This window comes from Megascapheus bottae, chromosome 9 (assembly GCF_031878675.1).
Source record: "Megascapheus bottae isolate mThoBot1 chromosome 9, mThoBot2.hap1, whole genome shotgun sequence".
NCBI lineage: Eukaryota > Metazoa > Chordata > Mammalia > Rodentia > Geomyidae > Megascapheus > Megascapheus bottae.
The window spans coordinates 48,647,487-48,671,577 of record NC_143517.1 but is presented as its reverse complement, the minus strand read 5'-3'; the positions used below and the strand labels follow the sequence as shown (position 1 = coordinate 48,671,577).

The following is a 24,091-nucleotide window of genomic DNA, read 5'->3' as shown; positions in this document are numbered from 1 at the left end:
CTTGACTATTTTTTTTAACAATCCTATAACATTATAGAGTCTATTAATATGAGTCATGTTAATATGCTTATTTATATTCCCCTCTGGTCACAAAAATGAAATTATAATTTCTTGGGATTCATCTCATCAACTAATAGTTTGTTGTGTGCACACCTGGTGAAAAAAACTAAACAAAAAAGCTAGCATATCTGTTACATGATATGCTTACCAGTTTTTGTGGTAACAAGCAGTGAGTTATTATTTCTGAACCTGCGGAACTATTTATTTCATCTGAGTATGAAACATTATGTGTATGCATGAGCAGGAAAGTCCACAGTAACAGAACTGCATTAAACAGCTGTGGATCAGTTACCTTAGAAGTAGTTAACTGTGACAATTATTATTCCAATATTTTATGTAACCTTGAAGTTGCTACTCAGAAGTTAAAGCATAGAAATGATTTGTAGTTGGAGGTTGTAAGAGGCATGACAACTTTATGGGAAACTAAAATATTGAGCACATTGTGAGGAGAAACACAATGTCAATAATACACCATGAGGTCTAGACAGGACAAATAATGCATTTTAATTATCCAACAAACATAAGCTTAGAGAGGAGCATATAGTAAAATATATAGTAAAAATACACATCATTTTTATAATAGTACATGATGAAATTTAAACATCTTTTAAGAAGAATACATGTGTGTGTTTTAATTTAAAGATTATGAAGCTAAATGAATAAAGAATGTGGTAGAAAGTACCAACACAATTTTATTTGTGTGATATAGTAATAAAATTCTCCCCAGTGACAAAACATTGTATATTTGCTTGCTGTCATGAGTTAAGCAGAAATGTGTTGTTCTTTTCAATTTATTCTGCCTCTAAAGTTATCCATCACATCAAATAATTGGTCATTATGACAGCAGGGATTTCCTCAAATGAGTTTAAATTGAAGAAATTCCCTGAGTGGGTCAAAGCAACCACATAAATCATGATACAGTTTATTGCACAGGTAAACTTGTGTCCTATTAGCTTGATTGTACTAAACAATGCTATAATAAGGCAAATGTTAAAGCTTCAATTCCTTTAGGAGGCAGTATCTTTTCTGATAATTTTATTGTAAACCCAGAGGCTGCTGAAACTATTCAGATAGCCAACTTTCCTTATTTGGAACCATAGATCTAAATATAAAAGAAGTTGAAAAGTTGGTGTTTCAAACATTGTGTATGCATATATACAACATGATGCTTTGGTTATACAAATGTATATTTTTTATTTTATATCATAAATAAAATTATTTAAATTTATTGTTTAATTTTCATACAGAAAAATTAATTCATATCATTTCTTTTTAGTTAAAATATCTTGGTCAGCTTGGGTATCTCATATTGTTACAGTATCTCACTTTGTTATCTGACATATTGAATTTATTTGTATTTGGTTATCTGAAACTTGATAGGGAAGGGGGGAAAACCAATACCGGGAGTGAGTGGTGGGTGGGGGAGGGTAATGGGTACCAAGACATGTGAAAGGGTATCAATGTATGTGAATTAATGCACCTTCTATCTGGCAAATATCATGTAACCCTTTTATTAATTACAATAAAAATATATAAAAAATATCTTGGTCAGATGATATACATTGATTCGATTTTCCTCCACTAGCTTTTGGAAGATACTACCAGTGAACTATATTATGTTCTCTCAAGTCATATCATTTTATGTATACTCCTATATTAAAAAATAAAAATAAAATAATCAAGCATAAAGTCACTGACAATTTCTTATCACCCCTTTAGAAACATATTTCTTAGTTTTAGTCACTCTGTGACATAAATATGTAAAAAAATCTTAATATTACTGCCGTATATGACTACACAACCATTTTAGTTGTATAAATATGGTTTCTATTTACATATATAATTACAAATATCTTCATAGTCTTATTTTATTTTGTCCAACAGGCTTTTGATATGATAATATTGAGGCTGTTCATCCATCAATGTGAGTTGACGTAAGGTAAATTGCATTTACCTTAATAGCTTACAATTTACCTTTTCTTATTTTCTCTTGTAGCTGAAGATGCCTGTGGAGGGACATTGAGAGGGTCCAGTGGCATCATATCTAGCCCTAACTTTCCCAATGAGTACCACAACAATGCAGATTGCACCTGGACCATTGTGGCAGAGCCTGGGGACACAATTTCACTCATATTTACTGATTTCCAAATGGAAGAAAAATATGATTACTTAGAGATTGAAGGTTCTGAGCCTCCCACCATATGGTAAGTAGAAAGTCTCTATTAAGCTAGCATTGATACCATTATCTGAGGCAAACTGGAAAAATGTTTGGATAGTCAAACAATCATATAGTTAAGGGAAAGTTAAGAAAGAACTACTGTTAGAGTTGAGGGTTTTTTTTTTTTTTCCTGGGGCGGGGAGGTCATGAGGCTTGAACTCTAGTGTGGGCGCTGTGCCAGAGCTCTTCAGCTCAAGGCCCCCGCCCTACGCCTGGGCCTGAGCTTTGTCCCTGAGCTCTTCTGCTAAAGGCTCTCTAGGCTTTGTATTGCCCAGGCTGGCTTTGCACTCTGGTCCTCAGATCTCAGTCTCCTGAGTAGCTAGGATTACAGGCATGAGCCACTGCACCCAGCCAGAGTTGAGGGATGTTTTTGAAAATGGGGTACTAAAATCACAGAGTGAACTTTTACAGTATGGAGTTTTCTATGCATCTAACAGTGTCAATCAACCAATGGAAAAAAAGTCAATGATTTTTTTTCCCCATAAATCTAAGGAAACAGGTGATCCTGTCACAATGAGCAGTTGTTATTTCTCAGCATGTTAGTCCATATTTAATGGCTCCTTTTAAATTAAGTGAATACTCTTAGAAATAATTTGTCTTGTTTATGCTGATATTAAGTTAGAAATTCTATCACCTGAAAGTGGAAATTATATATAATCGTTTGGGTAAAATGTACTATTTCTCTGTTTTAAGGAGCGTAAAATGATTTCAGAATACTATTTTTAGAGAATGCTTCTCTTTGTTCCAGTATAAAACTATCATGTGTATATATAAACAAAACTCATAATAGATTCATTGTTCTTGTAAATAGTCTTCAAGGAAAATAATTGAGATATAGGTACAGCTAAATGACTATAATTGGAGCACAATTTCTTGAAATACTGTTCGGTAACTTGTGAATATTAAACTAAGTATATGGTGCTAAGACATATTATTGGTGAATATATATATTAATTTAGAGCAGCCATTAGAAATCCAACTACAGAATCTTAAGAAAAGTAAACTTTCTTTCCTTTGGTACATCTAGGACATCCGTAAATTCTAAGCATCTTAGCTGTTGCATGTACTCTTCATGCCCTCATTGAAACCTAAGATGGTATATTTCCCAATAAAGTCATATGTGGCTTCCACTTTCAATATAATCTCATATTGATCATTATTTCATCTGCATTCTAGTCTGGAAGCAGGGAGTAAAGGGAAATAAAGCTATATACTTCTCTACTGAATCAGCTGTGTTTAAGGTTACAGTCTCAAAGTTAATATACAATTAGTCTTAACACCACTGAATCCAGATATGAAAAATGTGTGAAAATGTAAAACTGATTCTGTCACTGACATACGGACCATGATCACTGGAAAATAATAGAATGTCTTATACCATATTCCAGCAATATATTTGAAGGCAGCCTGGGCAGTTACATCCTCAAGACACTTATTTCCAATAATCACCAAAAAAGCCAAGAAGAGCTATGATTCTAGTGGTAGGATGCCATGCCTTGATTGAAAATCTCAGGTATATCATGTAGGTCATACTTTCAAACCCCACTTCTATCACAAAAATAAATAAAACCATTACCTATATTTATAGAACATTTTGGATCTACAAATATTGATCAAGTTATCAGTTTGGGAGTCTAAGAAAAAATTTCATCTTTTGTGAAGAAGCAGGTAAATGCTTTCTTAGAAAGCATTTATCTAAGAACTGGGGTTTTCATCCCAAACAATTACCTATAAAGCTTTAAATTTTCAAAAATTTTGAAGTGAAGGTATATTAACAAAAGGGTGCTCACTTACAGGGTGACTGTGCTCTAGGAAAATATTATGGTAGTTTGGATTAGTCTATTAATTTCTGCACTTCTGTACTGTAGTAAAAAGGATTTTGTAATAAATTAAGGACAAAAGGGAAGTGTTAAACCTTGTTGTCCTTAGTTAAAATTTAGTGAAGAAAATAATGACTTTCATTTAGTCGAACAATGCAGAAAAGTTAAATTTATAGTAGGAGTCTACACATCTTGAGAACTTTTTGAATGTGCTAAAGCTATATGTAAGGTAAGACTATAAGATTTAGAAGCTGAAAATCAAAACAATTCTAAGATTCCACCTTAAGCCAGTTAGAATGTCCAGGATTAAGAAATCTAGTAACAACAGATGCTGGAAGGGATGTGGCCAGGAGGGATCACTACTACATTGTTGGCGGGAGTGCAAACTTCTTCAACCTCTATGGAAAGCAGTATGGCAGTTCCTCAAAAGACTAAACATACAGCTCCCCTATGACCCAGCAATTCCACTACTTGCCATTTACCCAATCATCCAGAAACAAAGACATACTAAATCTACTAGCACAAGGATGTTCATTGCAGCGTTATTTACCACAGCAAAGATATGGAACCAACCCAGATTTCCCTCAGATCAACAAGATGTGGTATTTATACACAATGGAATTCCATGCTGCTGTCAGAAAGAACAGGATTGCCCTATTTGTAAGGAAATGGAAAGACTTAGAAAAAAATCATATTAAGTGAAGTAAACCAGACTCAACGGAACATAGGCTCAATGGTTTCCTCATTTGTCATAATCAGTAGAAACCTTGAGCTCTCCTAGCAGAGATTTACAATAGAAGAAAACCTAGATACATAAGGCTATATAGCATGATGATAAATGAAAGGACCTCCAGGATATAGAAACAAAAGCCATATAATGAGTGATTGTTGTCCTTAATGTACTATGTTTTCTCTCATCTCTTTTGCCTTCCCTTGGTTATCTCATATTATTACAGTATTTCACCTTGTTATCTGATATATTGTATATATGTGTATTTGGTTATTTAAAATCAGATAGGGAAGAGGGGAAAACAAGATGAGGGGACAGTGTAGGGGAAGGGAAATGGGGACCAAGACATGAGAAAGGGTACCATGTGAAGTAATGCACCTTCTATCTGTTGAATATAATGTACCCTTCTATTAATTACAATAAAATATATTGAAAAAAAGATTTCGAAGCTGAAAGTGGTACATAAATCTCAAGAAGCAGAATACCGATGTTTAGCTGATATGGTTCATAGCTGAATAATTAGGAAAAATACGTTTTGCTAGATGAATACACAATGGACAAGGTGTAGGTAATAATGTATCTTAATTTCAAGTGCTTGTAATACCAAGACATATTATTTGATTTAAAAATGTATAAAGGTAGGAGGAAATTGGAAGACTAATGTACTACACAAATGTAAGAAAAAGTTGAGCTAGTTATTGGTGGCTTATAACTGTAATCCTAGCCACCCATAAGGCTGAGATCTTGAGACTCAGAATTGAATGCCAACCTGGGAACAATTGTTCACAAAACTCCAGGTCCAAAACAAACTCCAAAATAAAAAGATAGAAGCATATTTAAGTGGTAAAACACCAATCAAGCCAGTAACTACAAATGTGAGGCTTTGAGTTTGACCCCTGGCACTGAAAAGAAAGGTGAAGAGAAGAAAAAAAAATGGCATACTGTTGTAGATTGCTTCAAAAAATAAGAGGAGGTAGATGTGAAAATTTTAAAAAAATGGAATAAACTCAAACACAGTTGACCAGACAACAAGTAATCATCTGTTCAAATATACAAAACAAAAAATTAATATAGCTACTATCATGTATCTCCCATTCTACTTCCAATATTTTCACCCTGTGAATAATATTCTGATTTTTCAGTAAAATCAGTTTCTTATAACTTATTAATAAATTGAGGATCATAGAAATGAGTTGTGGGCTTTATATCAATAGGATTTACTAAGACAATATAGATTGCCTAATAGCAGTAAAACCATAAATTTCTCTTTCTGCTCTATATTATGTCCCTCCTGCTCTGAAGCAAATAGTAATTGAGAAATACATTCTTTCATTGGCTTTTCAAGTTAATCTTATAGTGAATATCTAGGTGGGCTTGTCAACAATTTTGTTATATGATAAATCAGCAATAAGTTCACATGATAAAATTACCCATGCAATATCACATCTTCATAAATTCAAAAGTACAAAAATAGGATCAGTATATCAATAATATTTTATATAATCATTTAAAAACATAAATGTACTCCTTTAAATTTGAATTTGTTGAATAATTAAATAATAAAATTATGTGAGAACAAAGCTTTCATCTCAATCTTCTTTAATTTATTTACCATTCTCATACCTTTTAAAGATACTGTCAAGAAAATTATATATTTTGTTTTAAGTGTTTCCTTGTATGTATTCATTTTTTCAAATATTTACAATAAGGGAAATCAAGGAAAAATTGTGAACTTCCAAGGTTTTTTTTTTTAATTAAAATGACAAATAGTTTCTTTGGCTTAAGATCTCTCATTCAGGTTATGAACTTGACACTGGCTACAATAAAGTTTTGTCTCTGAAGTTTAAAAAGGGAGGTAAGGCTTAGTGAAGCTGCTGTTTGTCATTGGCCATACAGACTAAATCAACCCAACCATTGAACTGTGTTTTGAGAGCTCATGACTCACTTACAAACTAAATTAGCTAAATCATTGGATTTTTGAGAATTAGTGCATAATCAGCAGCACACTGCAGGCTCCAACAGCGGGACTCTGATCAATAATGGACGGCAAGCCTCCATGGGATTTGATGATTTGGTTATTGTTGAGTGAAACATTGATGATCTGATTATTGTTCAAGAAAATAAAATGAAGAGCGTACAGGTGTGTTTAGCTTTGAGTCTGTCTCAGTCTTACTGACTGTCCTCTGTCCATCTAAAACATAGTTTCTTTATTTCTTTTCCTTTTTTTTTTTTTTTTTTTTTTTTGGTCCATCCTGGGGCTTGAACTCAGGCCATAGGGGCTATCCCTATGCTCAAGGATAGTACCATCAAAAGTACCATGTTTGAATTTTTTGAGTGGTTTATTGGAGATAACAGTCATATGAGGACTTTTCTGTCCAAACTTGCCTCGAACTGTGATTTTCACATCTCATCCTCCTGAGTAACCAGGATTTTAGGTATAAGCTGAGTCAGGATCATGGTTCCCTTACATAGAGCTTCAAGAATTCTCTTAATTCAAATATTGCATGCCAGTATTTGCATCTGTGTGTTTCCAGGGACAAAGAGATGGAAAGTAACATGATCCTGCCTTGTTTAGAAGAGTTGAGTTCATCACTAGGTTATATTTTCTTGATAGTTGCTTCCAAATGTTATTGAGCTTATTACTGCATTGATAGTCATTCTAAATATTCAGATTGGGATATCTACTAGACAATATCATAATAAAAAGAAAACAGTCAATAGATAGTTCTGGAGGCATGGTTGGTAACTTCATTCAGTATATGATCAGTTTAAGATGTCAAATAGGCATCAGCTGAAAATTTAAGAGGATTGAAGACGCAGGTTTCATTTCACAATGAAAGTACAGACTGGACATCAGAATGAAAAGGTTTATAAGTAGTTTACTTCTACAAGGTGGATATATTGCCAAATTAGAGTGGGAAATTTGAGACCGAGGGAAGTTCAAACCTAAAATCTCAACAAAATTGGTGTAGACCAGTGAAGGAGATAAAGAAGAGCAAATGAGGAAGGGATGCAAAATAGACTACACCTACTGGGAAGCCACATAAAATATCACAGAATTGATCTCTTGTGTCAAATGACAGTAAATCATAGTGACTGAAAGTAGTTTTGCAGGTAACAGTTTGATTGGAGTGGGTTTGAGAACAAACTGAATGGGACATGTTATATACAATTCCCCCAAACAAATTGCTCTAGGAATTTTGCAAGAAAGGTGCCTAAAGAAGAGATTAGGCCAGTAGCACAGCCTAGTGGTAAAGTGCTTGCCTAACATGCATGAAGCTCTGGGTTCTATTCTTTGATACTATATACACAGAAAAAGCTGGAATTGGTGCTGTTACTGAGAAAGCCCAAAGACAGTACCCAGATCCTGAGTTCAAGCTCCAGGACTGTCACCACCCCTAGCACCCCTGCTACGCCAGGGGTGTTACCAAAGGGGATCATGTAGTAGATACACTTTTACTTTTTAAATTTATAGTAAAAGATGTACATCTTAGTGTATCCTTTCAATCTGATATAGAATCTTTTGTAATGATACACTAAACATTGTAAATTCTAAATAATCCAGTGCTCCAATATGAACTTATTTAGATCCTTTGAATAAAAGATCTCCTTGTATATCATCATGATCTAGGATGAGGGCCCAATCTCCTGCTTTCCTCACTCACTCCTCTTTATTTTAATAAAGAACTCTAATGAATATTGCCAGAGCCATTATGATTCTGGCCCTCTAAATGTCATTTACTCTTCTTGCTAAGACTCTTCATTTATTTTTATCATAATCAGAAATTCCAACACTTTCACAATTTTTATGTAATTTAGGAAAACTTTGTTATATAATTAAGTAATGGAGGATGGGGCTGTAGTTCAAAGAGGACACTATTTCTATTTTAATTTCATTGTGCCTGGTATTGTTCACTTTTTGAAGCTTTTTATTTTATTAAATAGTTCATTCCTTTATAAATATTTTTGCTACTTTAAAATATTATTTCATGATTTTATTAAAAATAAATGTGATACTGGTCAAACATTTAATCAGAAATTGTTTTGAGAGCACTGCAGAGTACAGTCTCATTTTACCTAGAAGAATTTTCAAAACATGATTAATCTAATGATTAAATTTATTCAATTGTTCACAGAGCTTTGTGGCCTACTTTTTACTTTTAGTATTTACAATTTATTTTATGACTGTTTATAAAAATGTTTATTGCATGTAGATTTATATCTGCAGTGACACAAATTGCACAATTTTCTTTTTATGAGTTTCAACTTTCTCCCTGATTGAAAATACACAGACAGGGCCTTCAAGTAAAGGACAGTGATTTTAGGATATGTTATCATAGAAGAGTTAGATTTTCCTGTAATACGCTCTGAAGAGAGCAAGGAGAGAGAGAAATGAGAGGAGAGTTGGATTGCAGAGCGTTGTACTACCGATTAGAGATTTAGTATAATGACAATTTATGAATGTGTGGATTATTTCTATCACATGGGTTGGTACTTTGGATGTAGATACAATGAGAATGACAAAGGCTTTCTTGGATCAGAAAATATTATGACAATGAATAATGAGACTGAAAGCTTTGACAGATCACAGAATGCAGAGGGAAAAAAGGGACTTACAGTGGAATTTATATCTTGTAAATGCATGGATTTGTTATCTGTAAATGTTATATGTAATATAAGTCATTAATTCTTGGAAGCTTTAATAAACAGTGGATGATAGTCACAAATCTTATGTAAAATACAAAAATGAAAATTTTAGAAATATTATAGATTACTTTGAACACCAGATGCACAAAATCTTAGTTTTTAAATGAAAAAAATAAACTTAGACACATGTTAAATTTATTCATTTTAGGACAGTTTTCTGAAATATCTATTTTCTTCATTAATTTAAATCTCACTTTATTTAATTATTCATTTAAAAATTACTTTTGCTTTCAGTATAGTAATTTTCATGTTCCTAAATTATGTCCAAGTCTACTTCTTAAAGATTCTTGTATATTCCTTGAGCTTATATAGATAAAGGATTTACTTTGAAGTTGCTTGTATTTCATATATTCAAAGATAATCAGTCAATTCCTATAGAATTATTGTTATGTAAACTGGAGCAAAAAAGTTAAAGTTTAAAATCTAATTTTGCAAGGAAACACTGTCTATAATTCACTTCTCTCTTCCACAATGCTACCCTCCTCTAACGATTTTTATATTTTTCTTAAACATCTTGGGATTTTTTAAAAATCCATTGACCCACAGGCATTCAATTGGGTCCCATATCACTCTGAAATAGAATTATGTGGACTCAAGAGTCATAATGATTACAAAATATGGAATGTTTTGCTTCTCTCTTTTTGGCTTTGGTCCTGCTTCAGTATGGAAAAGCAAAGAGGAGAGACCTTGCAAATTGACATGATGCTTTCAATTTAGGAAAAAGCAACTGGTATGCCAGAAACTAGAGAAAAGCAAATAGGAATCAGCCACTGAATTTGCCAATGATAAAACTCTGGTTTTGGATGCATGAATCCCAAAATTAGGAGCAAAAACTTGCTTTTGTTTAAAGACCTCACTTTGTTAAAGCAACCCTCCATAATTTTGAGCAATTTTTCCCTATTCAGACCACATGTAGAAGGAATTATAAGATAAACCCCTCTATAAATAAGCAATATTGTGCAAGGAGTTGAAATATAACCGTGTATAATAAAAATATGATGTTATTCAGGTTAGCCATGTGAACATGAATGAAATGGAATCTGAATTTTCCAATTTTAGCAACAGAGGAGTGAAATTTAATTTTACTCCTTTCTTTTGATTTCATTGCTCAATAATATTCAAATAATGATCTAAAAGAACATAATTGATACTAAAATAAAATTATAATGGATTTTGGTGCTTCTTTCTTCCTTAAATGGAAATAAAGGCTATGCATTTGTATGATCTGTATCTTAAATTGTGCTTTGCATAATCACAAGCTACACCTAGGCAAATCTCTGTAAACTTCATGAGCAAAGATATAATTTCCCCCTTGGCTACTTGATTGTTACAATGGAAATAGCTATGTAGAAAATAAAATCTTAATAGGCCATCAAAAATATGATTGATTTATCTGTGACTCAGTCAGATTGAAGCCAGTGAGGGTTCATTTGTTGGACTTCACCCCAAGAAGAAGATTAACAGTAGCTTGTTTGCAAAATAACTTGTGAACTTGCAAAAGTTCATGCATCAGAAAGCATCTTAAAAAACAAGACTAATTAGCAGATAAGTAAGTAACTGTTCTTATCTACGTCTTGCCCATGTACTTATATTTGGCTAAGTGTATAAAAAATTTATCTTAGCTAGGTGCTAATCAGGTGGCTGAGATCTGAGGATTGTAGTTCAAAGCTAGCCCGGGGATCTAAAGTCTATGAGACTCTTATCTCCAATTAACTGTACCAAAGAAGCATTGACAACTAGAAAATGATGCCAGTGAAAATTATGGCAGTTCTTATTTCACTGTTGTCAGCAATTACGTTTAGCAATAAATTTGCTTGTGATGAAATTGTAAATATAAAATGGGAACAGTTACCCTCTGTTTCTTCAACACATGAAAGAATGGAAGAAGAAGACCCTGAATTTAGAACTCCCCTATAACCCAGCAATTCTACTACTTGGCATTTATCCAATTGTCCAGAAACAAAGGCATACTAAATCCACTAGCACAGTGATGTTCGTGGCAGCACTATTTACCATAGCAAAGATATGGATCCAACCCAGATGTCCCTCAGTTGATGAGTGGATCAACAAGATGTGGTACTTATACACAATGGAATGCTGCAGTCAGAAAGAACGACATCACCCCATTTGTAAGGAAATGGAAAGACTTAGAAAAAAATCTTATTAAGTGAAGTATGCAGACTCAAAGGAACATAGGCCCAATAGTCTCCCTCATTTGTCATAATCAGTAGAAACCTTGGGCTCTCCTAGCAGAGATTTACAATAGAACAAAATTTAGAGACATTAGGCCAAATAGTATGACACTAAATGTAAGGACCTCCAGGATAAGGAAACAAAAGCCATATAATGAATGACTGTTGTTCTTAATGTACTATGTTATCTCTCATCTGTTTTGCCATCCCTTGGTTATCTCATATTGTTACAATATTTCACCTTGTTATCTGATGTATTTTATATGTGCTTAATTGATTATTTGAAATTGGATAGGGAAGGGGGGAAATCAAATAAGTTGGGGGGAGAGAGGCAGGGAAATGGGGACCCTGTCATGAGAAAGAGTATCAATGTTTGTGAAGTTATGCACCTTTTATCTGGTGAACATAATGTAACCCTTCTATTAAACACAATAAAAATCATGTAACATCATGATCTAGGTATAATTTGAGATACATAGAGGCATATGTACACAGATAAATACATCTGAACGTAATCATAATAAAGGACTTTGAGATGGAAAGAGATGATTATTTTACTAGGTTTTGAGGGGAAGTTTAGGAACTGAAAAATAATAAAGATGTAACCAAACTAAATGGCGAAAATGATATTCAAATTTAGTTTATCTAATTCAGGATTCCTAAGATATAATACTAATGATGTTAGTCCAAAGCAGAATTTTCCTTTGAGTTATTTTTTCTTATGAAACAAAATATTTGTTTCACAAGTTATTACTGAAGAAATCCTGGGTGTTTCAGAAATCGTGAGATACAATTTATGGAAACTCCAGATAACGTAATCTGATTTAAGAGTCTTGGCTCGATTTTGGTCAGGTTTTGCAGGTGAACTGAGAGAGCTCCTCACTGAAGCATTTACATGTAGATGGGGATTTTAGGAGAATTCCATTTAGCTGTTACTCTGTGAATAGGATCAGAAAATGAAGCAGTGCTTTTAGCTAACTCATGATATTTTCAAATTAGTTTTCTCCACAGAGGGAAAAATGGACTATATAATGAAGATTTCCACCTTCATTAAAAGCTAACATGGTGTTCAAAAATTAACTACAAGTGAAGCTATTTAACTCCTCAAATTTATATAAAAGCAAAATGACTAACGTTGAAGTAGTCATGAAAAAGTTAAGTTTTATGCTCATGTATTTTATAAAAGGTAGACTGAAATTTTGTGAGATTACCTCCTCATTTTTACTAGGAGGCTTTTAGAGCACTGATCATGTTTCAGACAAATATACAAAATTAATTTGCCCATGAGTTGATCTAAGTCACATGCATGCTGATATATGTTCATCAGGGTTGGTACTACAAGAAGTTTAGTTTTCCATCCTCTCTAGAACTTGTCTTAATAAGAATTATGAGGCACATAGATTAAAGAAATAAAGAGTATTTAGTATACCTCAGAGTGACTAAAAATAGCTATGCGGGTGGCACAAACAAGGTACAATTCTAAGAAATTCTGTTCACATCATAGTTCACATATATAACACTCCTTATCAGACATTTCACAGCCTGTGTGATTATAAATGATGTCCTGAATAGGCATTGGATGTAGTATATTATATCAGCTTTAGTTTTGCCAGAAATAACTTCTGCTGCAGAGAATCACAGTAGTTCAAAAGTTATGTACATATGGTCATATAGGATGAGCCTAAATGAAATGGACTCTAGGATATGGAAACAAGAGGTTTATCTTTGTAATCATTCTTTTTTTTTTTTTTTTTGCCAGTCTTGGGCTTGGGCTCAGGGCCTGAGCACTGTCCTTGGGCTTTCTCAAGGCTAGAGCTCTACCACTTGAGCCTCAGCACCACTTCCGGCTTTTTTCTATGTATGTGGTACCGAGGAATTGAACCCGGGTCTTCGTGCATGCTAGGCAAGCACTCTACTACTAGGCCAAACTCCCAGCCCCTGTAATCATTCTTAGTGTACTATGTGAAGGTATTTTTTTTCCTTTTTTCCCCATCTGGTAAATCTTATTTGGTTACTGTATCTGACTTTGTTAGCTGGTATATTATATAAATAATTATTTGTTTATTGAAATTTTTAAGGGAAGGGGAAAACAAGATGATTGAGAGGGAAAGAGGGACAAAACCGTGAGAAGGGATATCAATGTGCAAGAAGTAATGCTCCCTCTACCTGACAAATACAATGTAACCCCTTATACATTACCCCAACAATAAAAAAGTAAATACAGTTTAACAGTATGCTTAGATATTTAGAAGTAGAGGAAGTTATTTTTTATTGTATTTTATTGTCAGGATAAGGTATACATGGGATACGGTTACATTCATCAGGTAATGGGAACATTACTTCTTGAACCTTGCTATTCCTTCTCATGTTTTTGTCCCTGTTTCCCACCCAATCATCTTGTTTTCCCCTCACCCAATCATCTTGTTTTCCCCCCTTCCCTTCCCTAATTCAAATAAACAAATAAACATGTGCACAATATACCTGGTAACAAATTCAAATACAGTAGCCACATGAGATTAACAATTTGGGGAAAAAAAAGAGAAAAGAAATAACAGTACATTAAGAGCAACAATCACAAAGATAGACCTGGTTTCCATATCCTGGAGTTCATTTAGTTTAGTTTCATCTTTTATGACCTTATGTGCATAACTTTTGAACAATTGTAATCCTCTGCTAGGAGAGTCCTATGTACGGCCTATGATTCCTTCGGTCTGTATTACCTCATTTAATATAATTTTTTCCAAGTCTTTCCATTTCCTTATGAATGGGGCAATGTCATTCTTTCTGATGGCAGCATAGAATTACTATATTTACTTTTTAATCTCCTGAGGAATAATTCCCAATTATATAATAATTCTGGTTATATGGAATTTTTAGAAAAAACATTTTATTTTCTCAGAATATACCCATTTGAAGATGGTACGTGTTCATTCTTGTCAGATAATTTTGTGACATAAAAACATAGTTCTTCAATATTTGTTTTAGTTTGCAGGGAAAATCCATTGCCACAAAACAAATAAAACTATATATTTTGTGAGAATGGCAGTACACATATGGCTTCTACTTCCTTGACTCTGTTGCCTACCAAATGTTCTAGCTAATTATAGCATGTAAAATTATATAACATAATCTCATTTATTAAGCTTCTGATCGGAGTACACAAAATTTTACATTCTAATTTTCTAGTTATCTAGGTTTCTGCAAATGACATACTATTAAAATCCTGGTGGAAAGGTCTGCCTTAAGGTTATACATCTCATAGCTCTTGATAATATTCAGTTTCCAAATTGAAATAACTTAATTACATTCTCCAAGGATCCATTTGCCGAGTAGGTGCAGCTGTTGCATTTTCCTTTTTAGAAAGACAATTATAATTACAGGCAACTTGCTTAAGAAGATGGAATTAATAATGCATTAGAATCTTAGAGAAAAAGTGTGAATAAACTCTTGGTTCATGTTCAAGAGACAGGTGATGATAGTCCAATAGAAAGAAAGTTATGTTATATGATATGTGTTTTAAAACATTTTGATGAAATCATTCGGAAAACAATGACACTTCCTCAAAGAAAGAGACTTTCTTTGTTAGTATCTATAAAGCACTGTCAAAAACAGGCATAATGTTTTGTCTGCTGGAATGATCATGATCTGGTAATTAGGACAAGTAAATTCAGAAGAGGTTCCCAAAGACAAGCATCAAGCTCTGTGTGGAACAATATACAAAAAAGAGACTTGCCAAAGAATCTATCATAAACTTCACAGAAGGAGTATCTGTTAATTTAGTGTTAAAGTAAGCCTATAGGAAATTAAGGTGTTGAAACTGGAAATATTCGAAAGTAAACTTAGTCAATACTCCCAATAGAGGAAACTGCTAAGAAATTAAGTGCCATGGCAGAGCACTTCTTGTCTGCTAATAAATAACTTTGCTAGGTCTTCAAGTGGACTATAAAAGCTATGAAGTATGTGCTTTCTGTACTATCAGTAGTACAGATCATTGTTTCCACCATGCCAGAGAAATGGTACTAAATAATCATGACACAGCAAGCAGGATGAAGGTCAGATTTGCCACAGCTTACTTTTGTACATCATCAGGAAAAAAAACAACAGAATACTCAGTGTGCAATAAGCTCAGAAGAGGAACTCAAGGCTATGCTGAAGAGAAAGAATTACCTGGCCTTCCCCCAGGCTGAAATATTACCTTGATTTTTTCCCTACAAAGATATAAATTTACCTTTTTCTCTATAGAAGGATTTGTCTCTATAGTCTAACTCTGTGATGCTTTAACAAGTGACTAAAATGAAGAAAATCATCTCATGTACTAATGTGTACAGAAATGAGAAATAAAAACAAGTTAAATGTAAATGTTCTAAGTATGAAATGGATGTTGTATCATGATAACTCAAAAAATCTCATATGAATAGATAATATGTTGTGCTTTTTTCATAAAGAAAATTCCAGAGATTTCTTGATTATTAGTTTTTATAAGTCTCATTACCATATTTGACTGTCTTCCTGATGTTAATTTTTAGGGGATAAGAATATTGACTGCTTATAAACTGGTGTGTAGCATTATCAGATGTACAATTGAAAGTATTGTTGTTGGTAAGAAAAAAAAAGATTGCAGCTCAGAACCTTTGAAAATTAGCACCTGAGAGATGAAATTAACAAGGATTATTGTAAGTATACTTCATAAAGGTTAAAATTAAATTAAGTTGTCAGGCTTGGATAAGAAGAATTATTTTAATCTAGCTGAGTTGGTGGCTCAAGTTTCAAAGTCAGCCCAGGCACAAAAGGACCAGAGACTCTTAGCTCCATTTAACCACTAGAAAATGGGGAGTGCTGCTGTGGCTTAAGGGCAGGGTGGTAGCCTTGAGCTGAAAAGCTCAGGGACAGCACCCAGGCCAAGTTCAAGCCCCATGATCCCACACACACAAATATTTTAATTTAACTTTATAGTCTTTAGTCTTGGAAATTGGCAAGTAAACTTATCATAAACTACATGGAGAAATTGGTTGTGATTCCTAATTCTGGTATGAATTATCTAGGAAAAGAATTTGATGACTAATATTAGTTGTGTGACTACTGACTGAAGAAAAAAGGAAGAAATACTTGGGAAAACATGATTAACGTGCAAATGAAACAAGTTGCAGTGACTGTGAAGATATCATTCTTTCCAATATAGCATTGAAGTCTTTCATCTATGTGGAAAACTCTTAAGACTCAACAAATCATGCTAAAAATTTCTAAAATTGGTGTGTACAAAATTACATATAAAATGTAGTGGTATTTATATACAAAAGTTACAAATCATCTAAAATGGAAATTAAAATCTTTTCTATAATATTAGCAAAATTATAAAATATTCAGAAATAAACTCAATAGAAGGAAAACAACCCAATAACAATTACAATACTTGTTTTGGTAATCATGGTAATAGTTCATGCCTACAATCATAACTATTCAGGATGTTGAGCTCTAAGTGATCACTGTTCAGAGCTAGCTTAGTTAGAAAAATTCCACAAGAATGCAACTCCAAGATAATCAGCACAAACTTGACTGGAGGTATGGGCAAAATGATAGAGTGCCAGTAGAACAAAGAACAAATGAGAGCACCTGAGTTCAAGCCCCAGATCTAAATAAATAAATATATTCAAAACAACACATATGTGGAGTGTTTATGAGTAGTTGATGAAAATAGAAATAAAATATACCTTGTACATGTTTATGGGAAGAGTTAATAGTTTTATATGTCTCTACTATTCAAAGTGATCAACAAGCTCCGTGAAATCCTTATCAAAATCTAGAAAATTATTTTCATTGAAAGAAAATAGCTTGCCAAAACTCTAATGGAACAACGAAAACCACCAATTCAAATGATGGCTTTGGACAGTTAATGTAATCTTGAACAAAATGAACAAAGCTGACAGCATCAAATTTGATGATCTCGAAATTATTTTAAAGCCTCAGTCAGTAATCAGAACTGGATAGCACTGTTGTAAAAACAGACATGTAGATCAATGCAACACAGTAAAGCCTTTGGAAAATAAATCCACACCCAGAAGGCAACTGATCTTCAAAATACAAGAAAAGTTTTTTTTTTCCCTAAATAAGTGTTGGGAAATGCACATCAAGAGGACACTTCCCTCTAAATTATGTAATTTAACAGAAAATGTGCTAGATATTTAATACCTGAAATCAGAAAACACTACAAGCAAACAGAGATAGACTACTTCACTGGGATTTTAGCAATACTACTTTTTTTTTTTACTGTTGTGCTGATACATTACTAAGTCTTAGTATAAAAGAATCACTTATAACTCCATCAAAATAAAGTTTACTGCACATCAAGCTAATGATAGCTGATGATGCCTAACACTTTAAACCCTAGTTCCTTAAAAGGAAATTATTGGGAGGTTCAAAACCAGCCAAGGCTAAAAATTTCCAAATTCTCATGTCAAGAACCATGTGTAGTGGTGCAATTATTTGATATCTGCTTTTAGAAAGTATAGATAATTGTTCTGGCAAAGACGAGATCATATGAAAGTAAAATTTAAAGGGACAAGGAATAGAGCTTAAGTAGGAGAGTATTTATGTAGCAAGCAGGGTAAACTTTAAAGTAAATTAATGGAGGGTCGAAGGAAAGGAGGAGGAATAAATGAAAATGAATGAAGGAAAGGAAAAGGGAAGGAAGAGGTGATGAAAGCAGGAAGCAACAAAATGAGTAACCTACAGAATAAAAAAAAACCTAATAATAACAGATGCTAGTGAGGATGTGGACAAAAAGGAATGCTACTACACTGTTGGTGGAAATGTAAACTTGTTCAACCACTCTGGAAAGCAATATGGAGGTTCCTCAAAAGACTAAAGTTAGAGCTCCCTTGTGACCCAGCAATCCCACTCCTGAGCATTTACCCAAATGACCACAAATAAGGCCACATTACAACTACCAGCACAATCATGTTCATCGTAGCATTACTCACCATAGGTTGATATGGAATCAACCCAAATGTCCCTCAATAGATGAATGAATCAAATAATGTGGTGTATGTACACAATGAAATTTTATGCTTCCATCAGAAATAATGCCATCACCCCATTTGTAAGGAAAAATCCTGGAAAAAAATTATATTAAGTGAAATAATACCTAGAACATATCTATGATATTCTTAGGAGAGAATCACAGTAGTTCTGCAACTAGGTGCATATGACCCTGTAAAATGAAATTTGTCACAGTAAACTCCAAGAGATGGAAAGAAGAGGATTTTATAATATACTGTTTACAGTTATTTCTTTGTTATATATTTTCCGTTGTTTTATACCTTATGATCACTGTACCCTGTGATTTCTGTACCTTTGCTTGGACATACGTTTGTCTGATTTGTGAAAGGGAAGTGGATTCACAGAAACAGCAGGGCAAAGGGTGAAGCATGCAGCAGCCATACTCTCTAGACACTATGCTGGAAATGAACTTTACGACTTGGGGAGAGTGGGTGGGGAGGAAGCAGAGAAAATGCACGGGGGTGGTAACTGTTGAAAAATAAATTTGTTACCTTATTTATATAATTGTAACCCCTCTGTATATCAACTCTACAATAAAAAAGATAGAAAATATTTACAAATCATATATGACAATAGTATCAAAATATTAGCATGCATCTGAAAAAATTATTTACATTAAGAATAGAGGCCTCATGAGTGTTACCATGTTTAAAACATCCCAGTTTATAGTATGGGATTAAAGCACTCCTTGAAGCAAATTAGAAAAATAATACGATTAACCTTTTTTGCTTTTGTGGTAGCAATTTGAGTTTGTTTTTTCTTCTTTAGAGTGAGGAACAAAATTAAGGGAAAGTAAATTCTCTCTCACTATGTATATATGTATATACATGTGTGTATTTGTATACATATATGTGTTTCTATAGATATATGTGCATATATTTATACATTCATAAATATTATTCTATATACATGCATTATTTAAGTGATGACAAGTTGAGTAGAAGGTGCCGTTTCCATTTCAATTAGCAATGTTTTGCTTTTGGTTTTGTTAATACTGTGATAGTTAAAATCAATGGCACCATCTGGCAGCCATGGCTCACATACAAATCTTAAGATTTGGATCCAACTAGTGCAGACACATCCAAAAGATTTTTGTCTCTTATTGACCAGTGCAGATCTAGAAGTAGAGATGTGGTTTAAAGTGGTAGAGCACCAGCTTTTGACCAAAATCCTAGGGAGCTTGACACTCTAAAACCTCTATATCCAAACAAGCATACCACCACTGTCACCATCTCGGTGCTTTCATTCAGCCACACTTTCTTTGAATCCTAGAGTCATCTTTGTGAAAGTTTGAAATTTCTGTTTTAGTTTCCTTCCATGCTTTTCATGGCCTTATGGGGTGATATAGATAGAATCCTTAGAATCCTCAATAGGACTTAATCTCCTTTTTTCATTTTTTAAAAATTCTTTTGATTGTCCCTTTCATTGTTTGATCTTGAATATTCACATTAAGAATCACTGTGTATGTCTTCAAAATAAAATTGATTTAATGAAAAAAATCACCTTAAGTTTTAATTAATTGCAGTGTGATTTTGGTAGAGAAATTATTTTAGATACTATTTTTTTTCACTTCAGAAACGTGATTTCACATGAATAATTTGTTTTGAGACAATGGAACACCTAACCAACAATAATTAAAGTAATGAAATTTTATTCAATGTACCCAAGTCAGTCCCTTGCCGTTAATTAGATGTCAAAGATGTGCAATTAAGTTTCCAATCATCAGGGCACATTTAAGGCACTGAAGCAGGTTGCCCTGGTGATTTTGGGACAGTGCCTTGGGAGTATTACTTTGGTCATTCATTATCTTCAAGTTAAAAAGCCATATAAACTCATTCAAGCCATCCACCATGAATTGACTAATACAAATACTCTCCTGTCTTGTTGCTGAACTTAAAAATAAGTAGATAAGGCATATTTTTATGTACCTGAAAATAGCATAATTTTGAGTGTTTCTTCCTGCTATGACATTTTATGTCCTCCTACAAATATTTCAGTTTTAGATAGCTTTGAACTGCTAACAGTTCATTCAAGAAAGGTTCACTGTGCATTTCAAGGGGATAAATGACATAGACTTCAGAACTTCACACATTTATAAGCTTAGAAACTTCTTGTAAAGAAATCTTAAATTGCTGTGATTTATTCTGTTTTAAGTTTCATTCTACTCAGTCCTCAGTATCAATTAGTGATTACTGATGGTCATTAGTATAGGGTCACTCTGTCATCTGAAGGCATTTCATGTAGCTGAAACACTTTTAGGCAATCAGTATTGGTTGCTTTCTCTAATACTAAAACAATAATCATATATAATTATGTAATTGATGATTAAATATGTGATATTTATTCTTAATGTATTTTAAAACCAATATATGGGTAATTCAGTATTCTGACTGACTGCTTACCTAATGTAATGGGTCATTCAAGATACATGAATATACATTCAACATTCTTTAGGAAGTCTGCATCTTTTCTATAGCCCATTTCAGGCCTTAGATTTTTTTTCTCTTCTAACTCTCCTAAAACCATAATTGTCTAATTTTTTATGCCTATGTTCTCACACATTACCAATGCCAAATAGGCTATCACTATTCTGAAAGGCAATTTGTATATTTGTGGATCATAAATCAGGAATGGTTTAATATGCTGTATCTTTAATAAATGCACAATAAAATTTCTTTTTTTTAAATGTGGCATTTGGGGGCTGGGAATGTGGGTTAGTGGTAGAGTACTTTTCTAGCATACATGAAGCCCTGTGTTTGATACCTCAGTTCCATAAAAGCAAAAAAAAAAAAAAAACACAAAAAACAGAAGGAGTGCTGTGGCTCAAGTGGTAGAGTGCTTGCCTTGAGTAAAAGAAACTGAGGGACAATGCCTAGGCCCTGAGTTTAAGCTCCGGGACTGGCAAAAAGATGGCACCTTAGCTGTACTTTAAATACATTAATTATATATAGTTATAACTAGATATAATGAAATATCCTTATAAGTAACCTTCATCTGATTAATTCTAGATTTACTGCATTTAGTGTTTTATCCATTTATTTAATTTTTGTTTTCATATTTTAGTTTAAATATATGGTGTTGGTTTAATTTGCTTTAAATTATTCCTATAACTGCATTGTTTGCAAGTGAATATTCAGCACATTTTTCCTTTTCTAATTTCCACCCTAATAGATGTAGTAAGTATAGAATTCCATTTGAGAAATTACCACCTAGTGGATTGTGTAGAATTTCTTTTACTCCTTTAAGGTTCTTCTAATTCTAAAGTTAGTTCTTCAGAATTACTGCAATATGACATACAAAATTTACATTCCCTAATGGGCATAAAAGTACTATTCCTTGGTTATTTTAATTATGCCCCATTTGTTTATGAGAAAGAATTTCTGCAAGATTACATGATTCAGCATTGATTAATACTTTGCTCAAACAGAAAAGATTAAAATGAATTTGAACAATATATTTAAATTTTAGAGTAAGGACAGGCATAGTGATACATATCTGTAATCACATTTTTTAGGAAAGTAAGGTACAAGGATCCAGGCGAGCCATGGCTACATGCAAGACTGTCTTAAACAATCCATAGGAAAGAATTTAGATTAAATGCCATCATCAGAAGCCTATACAGTATTCATGAATTCCTCAGTGTTAATATGTTCATATATTTATCTAAAAAGTTATATATTAATTTTGTATTTATAGAGTACATGAATTTATATATTAAGTACATGAGCATCAATTACTAATATAATATGAAACTATAACTATAAATATATAAAATGAGTACACATTCTGCAACATATAATAAATTTAGATTCAGATGTAAGTAGCCATTTAGTTTAGGATAGTCTATATAACTATGATGGCATATAATACAAAAACACTTTGCAGAAAACTAAGGCACATGGGATAGTTTTTGTAAGTATTCAAGTGTCAAAATCTGTAAAGACCGTATTTAACCCATTTCTGTGATTTTTCATCTACATATCAGTAAACAAATGAGTTACACTAAGACTTACTTCATTGGAAATATTGAAGGATCATATGTTTTTCTAATTTACTAAATGAAAACTGTCACTTAATTCACCTTAAGTAGCCTTCAATAGCCACTTAATTGTCAAAAAGAACTTATAACTTTATGTTTCCATTGGAAGATGTGCATCCTGTTGTCTATATGAAAACCTCCTTTCCTTGCCTGATTATAAGAGATGAGATGTCTCTGCAGTGTTCACTGTCACTGAGAGACAGGATTGAGCAGTCTGGAGACATCAGTGCACTATGATTTTAGAATTCTGATTTAAAGCAGACATAGTGACTCTTAATCTTGGTTAACTACCCTTCTGTAACTTGCACAAGATATTAAAATGAAAAAGAATTGCATCTTGAGGGCCGGGAGTTTGGCCTAGTGGTAGAGCGCTTGCCTAGCACGCCCGAAAACTCGGGTTTGATTCCTCGTACCACATACATAGAAAAAAGCCGGAAATGGTGCTGAGGCTCAAGTGGTAGAGCTCTAGCCTTCAGAAAGTCCAAGGACAGTGCTCAAGCCCAGGACTGGCCAAAAAAAAAAAAAAAAAAAAAAAGAACTGCATCTTGTGCTAAATCTTTGGCTAATTCTGTTCCTTTGCAGTTTTACACTTTCAGGCTTCTTTTCAATGAAAGCCCAGTAGCAGAGGCAAAAATCCCTTTTACGAAGCTGTGTTTGTCTTTTGTATTCCAAGTGGGAGAAAAATGAAGGTGGGGGTAACAATATTTAACAGTAAATGAGCTGAGTACCTTAAATATGTAACTGTAATGCCTCTGTATATCACCTTGACAATAAAATTTAATTTAAAATTTACAAAATTTTCTAAAGAGCAACTAATGTCTACAAAGAGATTCACAGTTCTGAAGTTAAAGTTCATCAGCATGAATTAGCTACCCCTAACATACTACAACCATCTCAGAGACATTTCAACATTTTATCCTTTTTTAGATTTGATGAAAATACAATGCAGTGCTAAATATTTTTTTTTTAATTTCAGTAAGGAGAAAAAATAGCATGGAAAGTTGTATGTGATTCATGTGCTAGCATTTGTTTTCATCAGGCCAGGAAAAATGAGTAGCCTGGGGAGGGAAGAAAATGAAAGGTAGCTTTTAGAGAAGCATTATGTATAGACATTTTCAAATAAAGGCTGAGGGTACCAGCAACATTGTTTATTTTATTTTCTATTTTGCCAGGTGTTGTTGGCTATCTCAACATACGAAACTAATAGGATTTGTCTCATGTGGTGATGGAAATGTGGGTTTGGAGTTATAGAAACTAACAATCTCACAA

The 24,091-nt window shown here is 33.3% G+C and overlaps 1 protein-coding gene across 3 annotated transcripts in view; it reads left to right on the top strand.

Annotated features, from left to right (window-relative positions):
• Csmd3 (CUB and Sushi multiple domains 3) overlaps positions 1-24,091 on the top strand; it is an 842,017-nt gene that overhangs the window by 228,935 nt on the left and 588,991 nt on the right. For all 3 annotated transcript variants that reach the window (XM_090339296.1, XM_090339294.1, XM_090339297.1), the window contains exon 5: positions 2,057-2,264. In XM_090339296.1, the coding sequence (XP_090195422.1) occupies positions 2,057-2,264 (208 nt within the window). The remainder of the gene's footprint in view (positions 1-2,056; positions 2,265-24,091) is intronic.